Genomic DNA, 19,604 nt, shown 5'->3' with positions numbered 1-19,604 from the left:
TGTTCCGAATGCGGGTTTTCTTATCATCGCGTGCAGCTTTGCCAGCTAACTCGATCACTTCGGCGGCCGAAACTATATAACGCCGGCTAGGTGGACTGGTGCACTGGTACTAACGCGCTCGGCCTAGCTACCCTTGCGGGGAACTTCAGATCAACACGGTTCGAACGGGATTTTGCCTTTCCCTTCACTTTTCCTCCTTTACCATGTCCAGATATGGCTGCTTGTGTTGGTTTGTTGATGTGTTGTGATGCGAACCGATGTGGTGTACGGTTTGAATGAGAATGATCGTTACGGCAGCGGAGCGGGGATTTTTAAGCTGACTGGCTGGCTCGAGAATTACGCATGTGTGAGACTGCGACCAATGTTTCGTAAATTTTTTTCTTTTTCCTTTCCAATCGTGCTTCATTCTATTTCGCTGCTGCTCTGGTTACCCGTTTTGGTCGGTACGATTTGAGGAGCACAAAATGGACCAATCAAAAATGGGCACATAGTGCATTTTGACAATGCTTGATATTTCACAATTATTCAATTATTTATCTCAAGAAAAATGAAATGTTATTCGTTATGATAGATGCGTAGATATATTTCCTATCAATTGATGCAAACACCTTTGCGATCTATTGAGAAATGCTCGAGTTATAAGCGTTCCAAATCTTGCATTTTTTCCTACTTCTTCAGTGCCTAGATTTCCATTTCACCCCCTATATCTTCCGGTTAGACGTAGTCCTACGTCAAAAGAAAATTACTGACAAAAGTAACACGTACTAATGTACGCTAGCAGGAATATGCAATTTTTAGGTAGGAAATACGGTTGATAGTAATTCAAAGAATATGATAAAATTTACTCATGAAGTTATAAGCATCGTAGAAGGAATACTTACTTTCTGCCATTCTGAACCAAGACACATTGATGGTCTAAGTACATCAATCTCCTCACTGAATTCCTCCCACTTTTCCTTAACAGGGATTCTATTTGAACTGCCTCCAAAAAAAAACTCGAGCAATGTTTACATTCGCTTTCATTTGTTCAACGAGTCGTACTGGTGGTGATTTGTCTGTCCACTCATTTTCAGCCACTGAAATATGCGCTGGAAGTAAATTTTGCATTGTAATTTACAACATGATTAATATAAATAATGATGGATTGAACACTTACCTTGTATAGACTATTCTGGCAACACCGTAAAACAAATACTGATCAAAACAAACGAACAAGTGTTGAAAATTGCATATATTTAAGCGTTTCTGAAATGTTTCCCGAAGGAAAGTATCAGGGACGCAAACCAAAACAAAATAATTCTCTGAAGATATGCAAAAAGCGAACCAAACAACTCGAAAATTTCTGACACTTGCATCGATAGCTATCACTCGCTCGGTGCTATCGAATTGCTCGATTTCTATAATAGTAAAATAGAGCTAACGAGCAAAATTCTTATCGCCTCGATTTCTATAATAGGGCCCGTTATCATGCGAGAGTGTGATGTTTTGCCCGGATCGGGCTCCGGGACATTATGCCATTAGAGAAGATGGACTGGTTGAAGATGGTACTGAATTTCACCAAACCTTCCAATGCTGCAACCGACACAATTTTTTTGTAGGAACCTCAAACTGAGGATACTACTTCAATAAGTTTGTGGCAAAAACGGAGAAGCAGCTGATCGCCAAGGACACAATGAAATGTGGATCCATTACCACATTACTAAGTCCAATAGGCAGTCTACAGAGTGGCTGACAAGCCACGAAAGTCGGTCAAAGCGACCAAAAGGCCAACGGTCGATCGGGAAGGTTTAAGCCTCCGTTTTTTGGGATGCGCATGTTATAATCTTCATCGATTACCTGCAGATGGGAAAACAACTATTGGAGAGTATTATGCAGCGTTGTTGGACAAAATGAACGACGAAATAAAGAAAAAACAGCCCCCTATGGTGAAGATAAAAGTTCTATACCATTCCCCAACGCACCGTCGTACACGTCCTTAAAAGCGATGGCCAAGTTGGACCAATTACGATTCCATTTAGTTGTTCACCCACCATATTCTACAGACTTGGCCCTCAGCGTCTACTATATGTTCCCAAACCTCAAGCCGTGGCTCCAGAAAAAGAGGTTCACATCGAATGAGAAAGTCATCGCAGAAACTGAGGCATATTTCGAAGACTTAGACGCTTCGTACTACAGAAAAGTAATCGAAATATTGGAAACTCATTATACCAAGTGTATTGCCCTCGAAGGAAACTATGTTGAGGAACAAATACAGCTTTGCCTAAAAAATGATTGTTTTCTTTAATAATACCGGAACTTTTCAGCCCATGTAGTAACCCTGCCACAAAACGAGATGATCGATGTTGATAACTATTTGTATCGTGTAGCACAAAACAGGTAGTTCTCTGAAGAGATTGCAATCCCTGGGTATAACAATGTTCCTGATGAACCGAAGCATAGAATCCGTAAGAGTCTCTCATCTCATCTCTGTCCGTATCTCGACAACAATTTGGTAATCACAAGTCAGACGGCGAATTAAGGCTTGCGAGTTCCTCGATTATCGATATCTTTATCTATCACTGAGAATGGGATACACAAAATACTCTCAGAATGGGCCTGATTCTGGAATACACTTCACGGTGGAAACGAAATAAACGGCACGCCATTGAACTACGTTTTACGAGTTACTGAAGTGTCGAAGATAATAATGAGTTTTCAAGCAGAATGAGCACTTTTCAAATAAAAAATCATTAATGAGAATTTACTTCTTCGTATCAAACTGGTATTCAATGTGAGTGGAAAACTTTGTTTTCTTCATCTGATATAATAATCTCATACAAAAATTTCATCTGAAGACAATTTTATATTATAATGATAAGTTTAGTGGGAAACTAATCTCGTATCCAGATGTCGATACCGTACCGTTGTCATCGCGGATACGTTTCATTCCGTTTCCACTGTGAAGTGTATTCGAAGTGTATTAGAGAATCAGGCCCAATGTCTTCTTGATTGTCCTACTCCATTGTACGAAGGCAATAATAATATTTCTGGACAATATTTTCATTTTGCAAACGTTTTCTTCAATGGTGAACAGTCCTGCTAAGCAGCAAATTGTTCGAAAATAGTCGGCCGACTGTATGTCTCGTCTGCGTCCTCTTCACCCAAACTATTGGTCGATTGAAAAATCTACAGTCTGCGGGGGCTCTCATCATCGGTAGGTCCCTTCATCCTACCGATAACATTTCAAATTTGTACAACAATATGAGAGTTTCAATAAGCTCAACTAGAAATCTCCAAGCATGATTGAAGATAAAGTTAAAATTAACACGTCGACACAATGACAATGTAGATAATCATTCTCGACTCTGAGAATCATAATATAAATATGGACTAAGCTAGGCAAAATGTGAAGGTTTTTTGAGGTTTTTTGGCGAACAATCCGTAAAAAATAAGAAAGAAGTAGTATTTCCACTTAAAATTGGAAATTGATCAATCAGTTATTAGCATATACAATAACACGCTGATCACTTATCTGGAAAGACAATGAAAATATACGACTATTTCCTGTTAATATCCTTTGGTTCATCCCCGGCTTAAAATTTGTAGTTGGATTTCGTGAAACCGGCAAAATTGCCAGGAGATCACGCTGCATAGCGCTCGAGCGTATTACGTCGTGGAGAAAATTATTGTGGTAAAACCACAAAACCATGTTAATGAGTGATTCCAGATCCAAAAACCCTAATTGACATAGCGAATTGTTCCCACTGCTTCTGAGCCTAGATTGCACTCGAACGAGAAAATGATGTTATGTGTTTAAAAGTAACCGTCAATAAACCAGTCTTATCGTCGTGTTTTTCCATACACACAATGAAACCATGTGGAAGATTGCTGAAATTGACAGTGTTCACTCAATTTTATGGCCGTTTAAGTTTTTAACGAGACGACAGGTACTCGAAACGAATGTTACAAGTATACGAATATACATATTCATGTTTTTAAACAAAGTATATTATCCTAAATGAATTTAAAACTAAGTTCACCGGAATCAAAAAATTGAATTGTCCATGTAGAATCATATTCTTATCAGTAATGAACATATTCCAGTTTCAGTCATCGCACCGTACTCAATCAAGAAAGATTAAATTGTTGTAGTTCAAAAACCGTTCGAATTTATTACAAATTCAAAATACAAACGAAAGTAAATCTATTTTATTAATTAGTATAACCAAACATGATATACTGATTCTACTGATTTAATAGTTCTCGAAAATATCTCAGCGAATAAAAAAGACAGAGAACAAGTAACAAGTAAGTATCATAAGCCATCAAGTTACAAAATTCTTGTTTGGTATAGAAATGTCTTATCTTTTTTTTCACGTCGACCGGTAACCAACACTTTGCATGCCAGTTGACTCTGATAATGCTCTAAGGAGATAAGGTCAATAATTTTTCTCTTCACTTTGTTTCATGGCAAAGCTCAGTCTTCCAAGAGACAACCTTGCAAATCAGTTCTGTTTCAAGTAGAGCCGCTGTGACTATCGAGAAATTCATTACACAATTATTTCATTTCAGTATGATTACAACATTTTTACGCATCCACACACCTAAGCATCTTCAAACATATAGAATGGCATCAACATATTTGGTGGAAAATGATAATTTTTCGTTTCTCAAAGATCTTGGTTTGAGCAAAATTAATGATGGAGTTTACAACGGAAACTGGACTGGAAGTGGTGATACCATTACATCGATCGACCCTGCTAGCGGAAATGTAATTGCAGAAGTAAAAACAGGCACCTTGGAAGATTTGGAACAATGTGTTCAAATTGGTAGTGCCGCCTACAAACAATGGAAAAACCTACCGGCCCCTTTCCGTGGTGAAATTGTTCGCCAGTTTGGCGATGAGTTGCGAAAATATAGGGAACCACTGGGAAAACTGGTGTCACTAGAAATGGGCAAAATCCAAGCGGAAGGAATTGGGGAAGTACAAGAGTTTATCGACATTTGTGATTATGCTGTAGGGCTCTCGAGGATGTTTTCTGGCCAAATTCTGCCATCGGAGAGGGCAAAGCACACCATTATAGAAAAATGGAATCCCCTGGGATTAGTTGGCGTAATCTCTGCTTTCAATTTTCCTTGTGCAGTGTTTGGATGGAATGCTGCTATTGCATTATCTGTTGGCAATTCAGTTCTTTGGAAAGGAGCTCCAAGCACTTCTCTAGTATCCATCGCTACAACGAAGATTTTATCCAGTGTTTTGAAGCGGAATAATTTACCACCAGTTGTTACACTCTGTCAGAGTGGTAACGAAGTGGGAAAAAGGATGGTTTCTGACGAACGCATTAAACTTCTGTCCTTCACAGGCAGTACTGCAGTTGGACGCGAAGTTGGTGTTGAAGTTCAACGAAGATTTGGAAAATGTTTGCTGGAACTTGGCGGTAACAATGCTTTGATAATCAATCATGATGCTCCAGCCGATATGGCTTTAGACGCGGCATTCTTTGGATGTATAGGTACAGCAGGGCAAAGATGTACCAGCACCCGACGTCTTATTATCCATGAAAAATTGTATGATGAGTTTGTCTCTAAACTGACAAATCGTTATAATAACCTGTTGAAACGAGTTGGTCACCCCCTAGAAGAATCTACACTTTATGGCCCTCTGCACAATTCACAAGCTGTGATTTATTATAAGCGTGCCATCGAAGAGGCACTAAAGTTAGGAGGACGTATTGAATGCGGTGGCAAAGTGATAAATAGACCAGGATTTTTTGTGGAACCCACTATCATCACAAATTTACCACACAATTCTCCCGTGGTTCACAGGGAAACTTTTGCTCCAATTGTGTACATCCTGAAAACTAAAAATTTGGACGAAGCCATTGAATGGAATAACGAAGTGGAGCATGGATTATCATCCTCTCTGTTTACTGCTAACATTGGTAGTGCATTCCAGGTAAGGACGATTTTTTCTTTAAAAAAGTTGAAGATATCAACGCTACAATTCATTACAATTTTTTTATTAAACATAGTTAGGAGCTATACTATTAATCCATTAACAGGAAACTTCTTTGTCTGGTCAGAAAACTCAGATACGGAAAATTTTCCGCTCCGTTCCATCAATTGGTTGAATTCCAATTTCAAAGATACGCGTATATTAGTGCGTTTCAAACAAATTCTTTTCCTAAACATTACCATCAGGTGTATTAGCTAGCTTCCAAAATCTGTAATACTTTATACTTTATTTTTATTTATTTATTTGTATCAGAATTTATTATAATAATTACAATTCATTTTTAATAATTCATTAATCATATATCCGCGTTTTTCATAATGATTCTCGGTTAGCACCATCCTTGGATATAATTTCTGGTATAGTGGATTGGATACTCTATTTTCCATCAAGGTTTTATATTGCATCAGGGCTTAAGAGGGTTAACAGGATACGGCCTTCCATTTCACCCTCAGTGAGATTACTCTCTTTGAAGAGGGTGTTTGAGCTCTTTATTGAGCTAGATCGAGGATTCAACATTTCTCGTTCGATTTTTATCAAATGTAGTTTTCGAGACTGTTTCGCAAGGAGGATTTGATTTTCAGCTTGAACATTTGCATATTTTGTTCACTTTTCAATTTTTTATTTATTTATTTATTTACTGTACCCTGCCACGCTTTGCTGTGGCACATTGTGGTTGCACGGTTGAGTTGAATTTTTCAATTCTTCGTGTTGTAACAACAATCCTAGATGATTTTATAGTTTTGCATATTGTATCATAGTTTGAGCTCAATCGGTTCCGAAATTTTCGAGTTTTTGACACGTATACAAACGAACAGAACATTTTTATATATGTAGATGAGGGAAATCGATAAATTTTAAATCATTCCGAAACACAAATTCAGTTCACGATTTTCTCAAACACTTGGAAAAAACATGTTTCCATCACATAGAACACATATTCAATACTGAATGGTCGATTTTCATTAGAAGCTTAATTTCGGAAACGCGCTATGGCCATATAAAAAATCATTTTTCTCTATTTTTTCTATTTTCACGCTGTAACAACATTCCTTGAAATGAATTGTATATTTTGTCCAACTTTGAGCTCAGTCGGATCCGTACTTTTCGAGTTTTTGAGTTTTGACTCTCACTATATATATATATATATATATATATATATATATATATATATATATAAAGAGAGAGAGATAGAAATAGATGAGGGAAATCGATAAATTGGAAATCATTTTGAAACATAATTTCAGTTCACGATTTTGTCAAACACTTGGAAAAAAGATGTTTACTTCATATAGAACACAGTAGTCGATTTTCATTAGAAGCTTAATTTCGGAAACGCACTATGGCCATATAATAAATAAGTTTTCTCTAATTTTTTCATTTTTTTTATGCCGTAGCAACATTCCTTGAAGTGACTTGTGTATTATATCCAACTTTGAGCTCAGTCGGTTCCGCACTTTTCAAGTTTTTAACGCGTACACATACTAACAGAAACTAACATATATATGTATTGTATTGTTCTGTATTGTTCTGAGCACTCGGCGTTCGAAAACACCAAGCACTTGTGAGTCCTCTTCAAGCATCGTCCACACTTCGTGCCCATAGAGAACTACCGGTCGAAATAGGGATTTGTACATGGGGTTCGGGGTTTGTTAGACCTTGAGGATTTGCGGAGCCCACAGTAGGCACGACTTCCATTGACTATGCGTCTTCGAATTTCACGGCTATTGTTGTTGTCAGTTTTTACAACGAGGCAAGGTAGACAAAGTCGTCGGCGAAGCAGATAAACTGACAAGATTTGTTGAAAATCAAGCTCCGCATGCTTATAGATGGCGCAGATTATCCCGTCCTTCCACTCCTCCGGTAGCTGTTCTGTGTCCCAAATCCTGACTATCAACCGGTGCATACACTCTACAAGTTTTCCCGGACCTCCCTTGAAGAGTTCCGCAACGAGGCCATTCTTACCAGCTGCTTTATGGTTCTTTAGCTTATTATTATTAGCAGCATGGCTGCACGTGCTGCATCCTTCTCGTTCAGGAGCGCTCGGTACTCATCGTCAAACCATTCGTTCCGTTGTCCTCGTTGTTCAGACCCGATGACGGTCTCTGCTGTGCTGCCAATTTTTGCTTCAAGGTGTTCCAGCATTCATCGAGGGGAGTAGCATCCAGTTCGTCTACCTCCGGTAACGCAGCTTCGAGACGCTGCGAGTATGTTGCAGCAACGTTCGGCTCCGTAGGTGGTACCGTGATGAACGCTGGTGCCTTATGTTATTGACGACTGACAGTTTAGAACGCGGTTTGACCATCACCACGTAGTGGTCTGAATTGATATTAGCGCCACGATAGGTTCTGACGTCGATGATATCCGATAAGTGCCGACCGTCCATCAAAACGTGGTCAATTTGTGTTTCTGTTTGCTGTGGTGATCTCCAGGTGTAACGGTATTGGAGGCTGTGCTGAGAGAAGGTGCTACGTATGGCCATGTTCTTGGATGCAGCGAAGTTGATAAGTCTTAGGCCGCTTCCGTTGGTTCGCTGATGGGGACTGAACCTACCAATTCATCGCGTAGAACTCTTTTAATCATCATCGGTGTTAGCCGTTGATATAGACGTTGATATAGACTATAGACGTTGATAATGCTGATGTTGAAAAAGTGGCCTCGCATCCTCAATCTGCACATTCTTTCATTTATCGGCCACCAGCCAATCACCCGTTTTTGCATCTCCCCCATCACGATGAAAGCTGTACCCAGCTCGTGTGTGTTGCCGCAGCTCTGGTAGATGGTATACCCACTTTGGAACGATCGCTCCATCGAACCTTTCCAGCACACCTCCTGCAGTGTTATGATGTTGAAATTGCGGGCTCTCAATATTTCCGAAAGAATTCGGGTACTTGCAAGGAAGTTGAGAGACTTGCAGTTCCATGTTCCGAGTTTCCAATCTCTAGACCGGAGGCCTAGAGAGGACCGGTGTGCACAGATCTTTTTAGAGTCCCCGCTGGCACGAATGCAGTGATCAGCCGCCCCTGACATGGGGATCAGACGCTGTTTTGAGCCACACCTCCATGGTGAACAGCCACTTTTCAATTGAACAGGCGTTTTCCATGGTAGGTGAAAAATGTTTTTTGTTGCTTCGGTATTTGGACGTCTAATTGTTAAATAGTTTGTTTCCTCAACGGATATCGATGAGAAGTTCCTTCCAGAGATTGGATGTGTAAAGCAGCAGAGTTAGTGAGCATGTTGTGCATTTGGACTAGAGACTGAAGATCACGGAGTGCTAAAATCGGAAGAACCACAGGTGCAGCCCGATGGTCGAATACAACGAAGGCCTTTTGTAAACAGCTTCCAAACATCGATTTTGCGTTGATTGTAGAGTTTGCAGTTTTGTTTTGCTAGCCACTCACTAAATTGAAACATAGCTTAGATTATACAAACGCATAGTACATATTATTGGAGAGAAACAACGCGCAGAGAAGAATAGAAAAGCGTCTGTATCGTTTAACCGTTTATTGAAAAGTGAAAAAGTAACGCTAACTGCGTTTAGCTACATACTGGTAGTAGTGACATAAGGGAGCACAGATAATTTCCAGATAAACCACAGCTTATTTATTTATATTCTAACACACGCCCTTAAGTTGATGCGTTTATTCCCATCGCTGATCGATTGCGTTCTAGCTTGATGCGGTCCAAAGGTTTCGTCAGACCATCAGCGACTTGTTGATCGGTGCTCACGTAGTTCAGTGTAACGGCTTTTTGTTCCAAGGCATCCCGGATAAAGTGATGACGGATGTCAATGTGTTTCGTACGTGGTGTGTATCCACCGTTCTTCGCAATGCAAATTGCACTCTGGTTATCACAACATAGTTCCACAGTTTTCTTTGATTCAAACTGAGCTATCAAACCACGCCACCACATGGCTTCCTAAACAGTAGCTGACAACGCCATGTATTCCGCCTCACATGTAGAGAGAGCTACCGTTGGTTGCCTTTTACAGCACCAAGATACTGCACCACCTTGTAGCATGAAGATGTATCCACTAGTGGACTTCCTGTCATCCAGGTCTGAAGCCCAACTAGCGTCGGAATAACCCTTCAAATCGAAATCTCCTTCCTTCGTATAGCGTAGCTTAAGCTTGGCCGTGCCCCGTATATACCGAAGCAAATGCTTCACAGCATCCCAATGCATCGGTCCAGGATTTGTGTTGAAGCGACTCAGTTGATTTACCGCGTAGAGAACGTCGGGTCTAGTACACTGGGCGAGATACATAATACTGCCCACTGCTTCCTGAAAAGGCACCCTTTTCATCTTTTCAACTTCGTCCGCGGTTTGCGGGATAGTTTCATTGGTCAGCTTAACGCTTGGGTTCATCGGAGTAGACACAGGTTTCGAATTGTGCATGTTGAATCGAGTGAGCACTGACTCGATGTACGCCTCCTGATCCAGTGCTATGGCGTTTTTCTCACGAGTAATCCGAATTCCGAGACAGCTGCTTGCCTTTCCTAGATTCTTCATACGGAAAGTTTTGCTCAGTTTCGTCTTGATTTCCCTCGTAAGCGCTTCGTAGCTAGAGAAAATTATCACATCATCGACATATATTGCGACGAACAGAATCCGTCGTTCATCTATTTGATAATAGAGACATCCCAGCAAACATTAAGTCGTATGAATAGCTATAATTGGAGGCGATATACATACAACCAAGACACATTTGTATGATATATGATGCAGATAACTAGCATATACACACAAAAGTGGAGGCAATATACGTATATTCCATATTTTGTACGCATATAAAGCCATATATAACGATATGCGATGCTTTTTGGACTGATATGCGATTTGATACGACAACGTTACCACTCAATCCATCGATGACGTGGAAAATCGTGTTTTTGCATTTTATGCGATTTTAGATATATATGATCGATATTTTGATTGATATTTTATGCGATTGTGATTTGATACGAAATTATATGTGACTTATCATGTGCAAAGTTATACGATTTAATGTTTGCTGGGATGGATCGTATTTTGATTTTGTTAACCCGAAGCTTTGTAGCGCTTTATCAAGCTTGGCATTCCAAACGCGACTGGACTGTTTAAGTCCGTAAAGTGCCTTATTCAATCGACACACCACATTTCGTTGACCCGAATTCTCAAAACAGGGAGGCTGTTCCATATAAATTTCCTCCGATAAATCTCCTTGGAGGAAGGCTGTCATAGCGTCCATTTGGTCGATTGAAAGCCCGTACTTAGCAGACAAGGCAAAAAGGTATCGCAGTGAACTATGACGTACAACGGGTGAATAAGTTTCATCGTAGTCCACCCCCTTTCGCTGCGAAAAACCTTACACAACTAGGCGTGCTTTGTGTCTATCTACGTTGCCATTCGCATCATGCATGGTTTTATAGACCCACTTGCATTTAATCGGCTTCCGACCGGGTGGCAATTCTGTCAAGGTCCATGTATTATTTGCCATCAGTGCCTCATATTCGTCACACATCGCTTTCTTCCACAGAACTGCATCCTCACGGGACAGGGCCTCCTGGTGCGTTGCCGGATCATCGTTTACTAGTGTACTCCTAGCTACGGCCATATCAATCGCGGTTGCGACTCCACTTAACTGTTCCTGGACGTCGAGCTGCATCGACTCATTATCTCGGTTCGGTTGGTTATTTCCGACCTGATCGGAACCCTGTAAGGATTGGAAATGCGGCAGACCTTCGAACGAAACCTCAAATTCATTGTACTTGCCTGGAAGTTTGTGCTCCCGACCGCTACGCCTCGACACCTGTGACTGAGGTGGATGTGAAGTTTTGCGCGGAGGGAGCACAGGAGTCACGTTGATCACTGTATCATCCTCACAGTCCGTGTAGACATCGTCCTCGTTGGCATCACAACCTTTTTCGGACAGGTGATCGCCCACACCGTTGTCAGCTGATTGTTCGTTAAACTCGTAGCTCAACTCTATCACGTCCCGATGTTTCACACAGTCGACTGGACTTGGTACGCCTTCATTAATGAAGCAGACACCCCGGCTAGTGAACACCTTCTGCGATTGCGGGTCGTAGAGCCGATACCCTTTTGTGTTATCATCATAACCAACGAATACGCACTCCCGAGACTTAGGATCCAACTTTTGTCGACGTTGTTTCGGTATTTGTACCATCGCTTTTGTACCAAATATTCGCAGATGAGACAGATTCGGTTTCCTTCCAGTCCACGCCTGTTCCGGCGTACAATCGTGACCTTGCGTGGGAGAACGGTTGAGGAGATAAACGGAAGTATGAACAGCTTCGGCCCAGAATGCCTTTGCTAACCCAGCTTCCAACAATAAGCATCGAGCTCGCTCAACTATAGAGCGATTAGCGCGCTCCGCCATTCCGTTCTGCTGTGGAGTGTAAGCATTTGTCTTCTGATGTTGGATACCGTGCAGTTTTAAATAATCCTGAAAACCTTTGTTGAGGTACTCCATTCCATTGTCGCTGCGAAGCACTTTCATCTTCCTTTCAGACTGTCGCTCAACCATTGCGTGGAACTCTTTGAATTTTCTCAAAACTTCTGCTTCCGATTTCGTCTTTAAAAAATACACCCACATTTTTCTGGATTTATCGTCGACGAATACTAGGAAATATTTATTTCCTCCAAGTGAATAATGTTCCATGGGCCCGCAGATGTCGGTATGAACTACATCGAGAACCTCTGCGGCGCGAGAACCTTCCTTGTTAAAGGGATGCCGGCAATGTTTTCCCATTGGGCATACTTTACAGTCTCCTGCCTTCGTATCGACGACTTTCATTCCATCAGCCAATCCATTCGCTAGCTTGCGAATACTATTTGAATTCAGATGGCCCAGCCTCTGGTGCCACATCATCAGACTGATTGCAGAGGGACATACCAAAGCGCTATTCTGCTGTCGCAGTTCGAGCTTAAACAAGTCGTTTTCATGCTTACCCGTAGCCACAGTGTCACCGTTTGAATTGATCACCTTGCATCCGGCGTTTGAAAACACTACTGTGTAACCCTTCTTAACGATCTGATTCACGGAGAGTAAGTTGACTGAAAGATCCGGAATCAGCTTGACGTCCTGCACAGGGATGCTATCCTCCTGACATGCCAGCCTTAAGATAGCCGAGCCCGTTCCAATCACGCTCATGCTGTTCCCATTGGCAGCAACGACTGTCCCAGTCGTAGATTTCACATTTTCTAGCAACTCCTGATGGCTTGTCATGTGCACGCTTGCGCCGGAATCGATAAACCAGTCTGTTTTCCTCGCAGACGAAAACGTTGACAGTACTGCACAGAATGTCTCTTCCTATTTTGCACTCCTACAGTCGCGGGCAATGTGGCCAAATTTATGGCATTTCCGACATTTCGGCCCTTTCGGGGGATCACTTCTTGGTTCAAGCTTCGTTTTGTAATTAACCTCACTCACCGCTGCTCTTGTTCGTCGATTCGCAGCAAGCGCGGTATCTTCAGCAGAGAATTTCACCTCCTGCAACAATTTAGTCTTAATTGCGTCTCCAGTGATCGCAATTCCAGAATTTTCGAGCGCCATTATCATTGGGCGATATTCTTCCGGTAGCCCCGCTAGCAATAACGTTCCCACCCATTCATCGGATATCGGGAAGTTAATTCCATTTAACTGATGCGCGGCAGACATGATTCGATTAACATAATCATCCATCGACGAGCAGGAAGACAGCTCGGTCTTCACTAGTCTGTGCAAGAGTCCGACTCGCCGCGTCAATTCTGTGTCTTCGAAAGCATGCTCTAACTTTTCCCACACAGTTCTCGCCGTTTGTGCCTCCTTTACATGCACATAATTTTCCGGCTCCAGCAGCAAAATTATTTTCGCTCTCGCTCGACGATCCGCAGCAGCATCGACAGCTTTGTAGGTTCCGTCCGCATTCCTCTCCGGTTTCACCACGCCCCACAGGTCATCCAGCTCCAGGTACGTTTGCATCGCAAACTTCCACGTCGGCCAGTTTTCGCGTCCCTTGAGTCGCGCGATTCCCGGAAGATTTGAAATATTGTGGACTATCCCACTTCCAGCTGCAACAGCATCACTGCCACTTCCACCTTGCATTTTTATACGCGATTATCGCGAAAAAAAACGACAGAAAAACTTTTTACCTCGATAGAACGTTCGCGAATAGGCCCATAACCTATTGGAGAGAAACAACGCGCAGAGAAGAATAGAAAAGCGTCTGTATCGTTTAACCGTTTATTGAAAAGTGAAAAAAGTCGGGTGGGTAATGTCGGGGACATAACCGGAGTGACGTAGGACTATACAAAGGGGACAGCTTTTGTTAAATATATATTTTAAATATATTGTTTTATTTTCTTCTCCTACGTGAATACCTGACTATCTACCTGAAAAATGGATTAGTTTACTGTTTACTCTTTATGAATATGTTGATGGTTCTGAAAAAAACCTTTGGTGTTGTGTTTTTGTTATCACTTGATATTCCCATCTTCTTCGGTTAAACCTTCTGTGCAACTTACCCTGAGGAGCGTCTATTGAAGAGTGGGCGAATGATATATGGAAGAGAGAACATTCGGTTCATACATATGTGTGTGAGTGCATTGAAGCGTTAGCCCTCTAAAAGCTATTAACTGTTACGCTTGTGGTGGTGAATAATAGTAGCAACCTGTCATTTGGGATAACAGGTTAAGCCCCAATTTAAGCCCTATTGACAAATACATTTCATATGCCACACATCACCCCCTCTCTCCAAAAACAAAGCAAATTTTAATCGCAATTATCATTATCATTGCATTTACCGCAGAAAAAAATATGAAATAAGGAAAGATGAAACTGGCTTCATCTGTCAAACTCTCGATTATTTTATGAGTATCTGTCGTTGTAAGAGCACTATGTACCACCAGTGCTCGTTGAAATACTAGTATGCTAGCTGAACAATGTCTGCATCTGGCATGGTTGATGTTTGGCAGCTATGCCCTTCATGGAACGCTAATGGTTCCCGATTTTATTCACGAAAACTGCATGGCAGTACGGATCACTCAGGCTTGCCCAAGCAATAGGTATAGCAAATTCACCGAGTTAACAGGATCGTTTGCATTAAGTTACTATGCCGCAACATTGAAGTTTTCGATGAAGTCGAAACATTTAGCCGACATTTCTTTCGGTCGGACATCTTCGGGGAATGGCTTGATACGTTTCGGACGTACGGTCGTGTATGAATACTGGACTCTCGAGTGCTCGTGACGAGAGTTCCAGCTTCTAGCTTCGGAACTTATCGACTGTGGAAGATTGGCTCTGGAAACGGTGAAGAACGATAGCCATTGAAAGATCGACAGGATCCTTCTTGATTTACATCAATTGTTGGCTTATGCTGCTATATCCCCTTTTGTTTTTTTGTGCTCAGTAGCTTGCCTCATGGCTTGTTTAAGTTTCTTTTGTATTCGATGTTTGGGTTTGTTTGGGAATATCAGTACTTTAGACATAGTTTCTGTGTCCAGCGCATTTGGGTAGTGCTGGTTTCCTTCTTGGACTCTATCATCGATGAACATTCACTGCTGTAACATGCACCTCCATCGATGCCGCTAAGGTTTGCTTCACGCGTCAGCTTGTTATCGGTCAGATTTTGGCGATTCTTACGGTCTTGGTCATGGTCTCATGAAACGTACTTTCCGTCTTTTTTTTATTGCTTCAAGATTGTTGGATATATTATTGTAGAGATTACGAATTTGTGTGCCATTTGCAACATATTTAATATTCGTTATGAGGCAGCGATGAATCAATCAATACAAGTACTATTTGCATTGATCGTGGGAGCTTATTGAGTTATAGTGACTAATGATTTATTGGCGTTCTTACGTGATGGCATGCGCTTCATAAAAGCCAAGTGATTGCAGTATAATTTTTCTTTTAGATTAATTAAGTGGTTGTCTCAATTCGCGAAAGTTATATGAGATTCGTATTGTAATGCTTTACAATAGCGTCGTTTTGAAACGATTGCAGCGAAAGGGTGGTTTTGTATTTTTTTTAAAGCATCGTTTCGAAATGATCTTAGCAGATTTGCAGATACTCAGCGGATTTTGCAGTATTTATGAATAGCGTCGTTTAGAAACGATCGCAGCAGATTTGCAGCTTTTATTTTTTCGATAGTTACCCAGCGGATATTTGCAGTTTTTTTCAGAATAGCGACGATTGCAGCAGATTTGCAGTCATGTAGCAGATTTTGCAGACTTTAAAATGGCATAGTTTCGAAGCGATTGCAGCATATTTGCAGTAATGGCGGCTTTTTCAAATGATTGCAGGTTTGCAGTTTCGCTCATGTCAATGGCGTCGTTTTCAACGATTTAAGCATTTTCCTAGTCCTTTGTATCCGAAATGCATGAGCGATGCGGTTGTCCCAATCCGCTTGCTTTTTGCGTAGCTTCTTAATTTGAAACTGAATAAACCTTTGCATGGAATATTCCATTCGGCTCGTTTTAAAACGAGTGGCAGGATCGCCAAATGTGCAACTTACCCTGAGGAGCGTCTATTGAAGAGTGGGCGAATGATATATGGAAGAGAGAACATTCGGTTCATACATATGTGTGTGAGTGCATTGAAGCGTTAGCCCTCTAAAAGCTATTAACTGTTACGCTTGTGGTGGTGAATAATAGTAGCAACCTGTCATTTGGGATAACAGGTTAAGCCCCAATTTAAGCCCTATTGACAAATACATTTCATATGCCACACACCTTCCTGTTTAGCTATTGCGTTTGCCACTCGCCACAGCTTTCACAGTTGGAAAATTTATTCCCATCCAGCTTGTGACATATTGTTCAGTAAATTACATTTAATGCGACGTGCCGGAGAAACACTTTGCCACTCACTGAAACTAATTGTTGCCTTGATGAGCGCCGAACCGAAGCTGCTCTGTTCTTGATGCGGGTTTTCTGATTGTCGTGAGCAGCTTTGCAAGCCAACTCGAGCACTCCGACGGCCAAAACTCTATAATCGCTGTTAGGTATACTGGTGCTCCGGCACCAATCCGTTCGGCCTAGTTACCCTTGAGGAGCAATCAGTGAATGCGACCAATAGGGAACTGGAGACCTGCACGGTTCGAGTGAGACTTTGCCTTTCCTTAACTTGTCCTCCTTTGTTACGTCCACGATGCCGATGCCGTACAACCACACGGGTTTACGGTTTGAAAGAAAATAAGATATTTTTTTGGGGTCCGCGTGTTTTATACTCTAGCGGTACACACTCACAGGATAGAGACAAATCGGCAGACTCAGCCAGAGTCCAACGAGACGAACGAATGAGCGTTAAAAGGGAGCGATTGCAAAAAAATACATTCATTACGATTTGTTCGCTCGTTGGATTCACATGCAGGCTAAAAAGGGTCCTTTCAGGATCACAAAATTATCTTCAATCTAAAGAGTTTATTGTTTTGTTATCACTCGATATCCCCATCTTGTTCGGCTAAACCTTCCTGTTTAGCGATTTGTTGCCACTCGCCACAGCTTTCACAGTTGGAAAATTTCTTCCCATCCAGCTTTGTGACATGTTGTACAGTAAATTACATTCAATGCGACGTGCCGAAGCGCCACTCAGTGTCGCATTGGAGGCGATTTTAACCTGTAATGGAACATTTGCGATGACAGTGGACAGTGTCGACTTTCAATGTGGGGTCATAATTTGGATCTCTATGTTCACAAATGTCCAACTAAATAAGTCGCATTACATGTCCGTCCAATTAGCTAAATGTCGAACTAATTGTAAATTACTGTACTTTCAATCTGGAAACAATTTAAGAATTGGTGAAAATTGAATAATCAGGAAAGTCCCCAACTATCAATAAGCTCAGAACAACTGCCAAATTCACATACTCATCAGATCCTGGCAAACAAATTAAGAAAAAATCAATTTATGTTTTATTATTATTTCGGATAATGTTTTAGAAAGCATTGAACTGTATTTCCTAAACTCTTTTTTGGAAGGTTTAATGGCCCTGAAAAGCGCCTTGTTTTATGGAATGGTTCCAATTTAGAAAACTTTGTACTCGTGGTTTTGAAAAAAACCATTTCGAACGCCCTCGATGCCGCCTTGTTCTGGATTTGCCACCAAAGCAGTTTGTATAAAGAACAAACTTTTTTCTTCTGCTACCTGATGCCGTTTTGCGATTGCGTTTGCCACTCGCCACTCGCTGCAACTGCCTGTTGTCTTGATGTCCACCGAACCGAATGTGTTCTGTTCCGAATGCGGGTTTTCTTATCGTCGCGAGCAGCTTTGCCAGCTAACTCGATCACTTCGGCGGCCGAAACTATATAACGCCGACTAGGTGGACTGGTACACTGGTACTAACGCGCTCGGCCTAGCTACCCTTGCGGGGAACTCCAGATCAACACGGTTCGAGCGGGATTTTGCCTTTCCCTTCACTTTTCCTCCTTTACCATGTCCAGGGTTGGGTTGGTTTGTTGATGTGTTGTGATGCGAACCGATGTGGTGTACGGTTTGAATGAGAATGATCGTTACGGCAGCGGAGCGGGGATTTTTAAGCTGACTGGCTGGCTCGAGAATTACGCATGTGTGAGACTGCGACCAATGTTTTGTTCTTTTTTTTCTTTTTCCTTTCCAATCGTGCTTCATTCTATTTCGCTGCTGCTCTGGCTGCCCGTTTTGGTCGGTACGATTTGAGGAGCACAAAATGGACCAATCAAAAATGGGCACATAGTGCATTTTGACAATGCTTGATATTTCACAATTATTCAATTATTTATCTCAAGAAAAATGAAATGTTATTCGTTATGATAGATGCGTAGATATATTTCCTATCAATTGATGCAAAAACCTTTGCGATCTATTGAGAAATGCTCGAGTAATAAGCGTTCCAAATCTTGCATTTTTTCCTACTTGTTCAGTGCCTAGATTTCCATTTCACCCCCTATATCTTCCGGTTAGACGTAGTCCTACGTCAAAAGTAACGCTAACTGCGTTTAGCTACATACTGGTAGTAGTGACAAAAGGGAGCACAGATAATTTCCAGATAAACCACAGCTTATTTATTTATATTCTAACACATATCAATCAATGGCTTGGTCGGCAGGAATTTAGACACTTTCCACAAAATTCCACAAATTGCGCTTAAATCACGTTGAAGCGAATTGATGTGCTCATTCCAAAGTAGCCGGGAGTCTAATACCAAACCAAGATACTTGAAACTATCAACATATATTTGGTTTTTGCAAGATTGAGTGAAAGATTTTGCGTTTTGCGTACACTCCTACCGTAGTGTAGCGAACGGAACTCCGTTGACATAAACGCATTGCGTTCTGTCTGTCAGATAGCTTCTTATTAGATCATTTGCTACTCCTCTCACTCCCAAACATTCCATTTTGAGTAAAAGAATTTTATTATCGATTGTATCGAAGGAACCAGGAACAAAACAACTTCGATTTTCCTTGTATCCATCGCATCATACATCTCAATGACTAATTCTCGCGTAATTTTTGAAAAGGTCCTATGTAACATTCACATCAACTCGAGAAAAACAAAGTTGAAGATCGGAACATTGTTCCGCGAATTGTTTCAAAAGGAATCGATCTTCATCACTACTTTTACCACTAGCAGTCAATAATAACTCCACAAAACCAA

At 41.4% G+C, this 19,604-nt stretch overlaps 1 protein-coding gene across 3 annotated transcripts in view; it reads left to right on the top strand.

Annotated features, from left to right (window-relative positions):
• Nucleotides 1-4,081: 4,081 nt before the first annotated feature.
• The window catches only part of LOC129762332 (putative aldehyde dehydrogenase family 7 member A1 homolog), a 33,442-nt gene continuing 17,919 nt past the window's right edge, over nt 4,082-19,604 (top strand). The window contains exons 1-3 of one of the 3 annotated variants that reach the window (XM_055760516.1): nt 4,087-4,177; nt 4,240-4,287; nt 4,552-5,935. In XM_055760516.1, coding sequence (XP_055616491.1) covers nt 4,553-5,935 — 1,383 coding nt within the window. In that variant the 5' untranslated portion in view covers nt 4,087-4,177; nt 4,240-4,287; nt 4,552. Of the gene's footprint in view, nt 4,288-4,384; nt 4,500-4,551; nt 5,936-19,604 lie in introns of those variants that run through there. The other 2 variants (XM_055760515.1, XM_055760514.1) reach the window with 2 other exon arrangements.

The sequence above is a fragment of the Toxorhynchites rutilus genome, chromosome 1, assembly GCF_029784135.1.
Source record: "Toxorhynchites rutilus septentrionalis strain SRP chromosome 1, ASM2978413v1, whole genome shotgun sequence".
Taxonomy (NCBI): Eukaryota; Metazoa; Arthropoda; class Insecta; order Diptera; family Culicidae; genus Toxorhynchites; species Toxorhynchites rutilus.
Note: the sequence above shows the minus strand (reverse complement) of the source record. Positions and strands in the feature narration are given on the sequence as shown.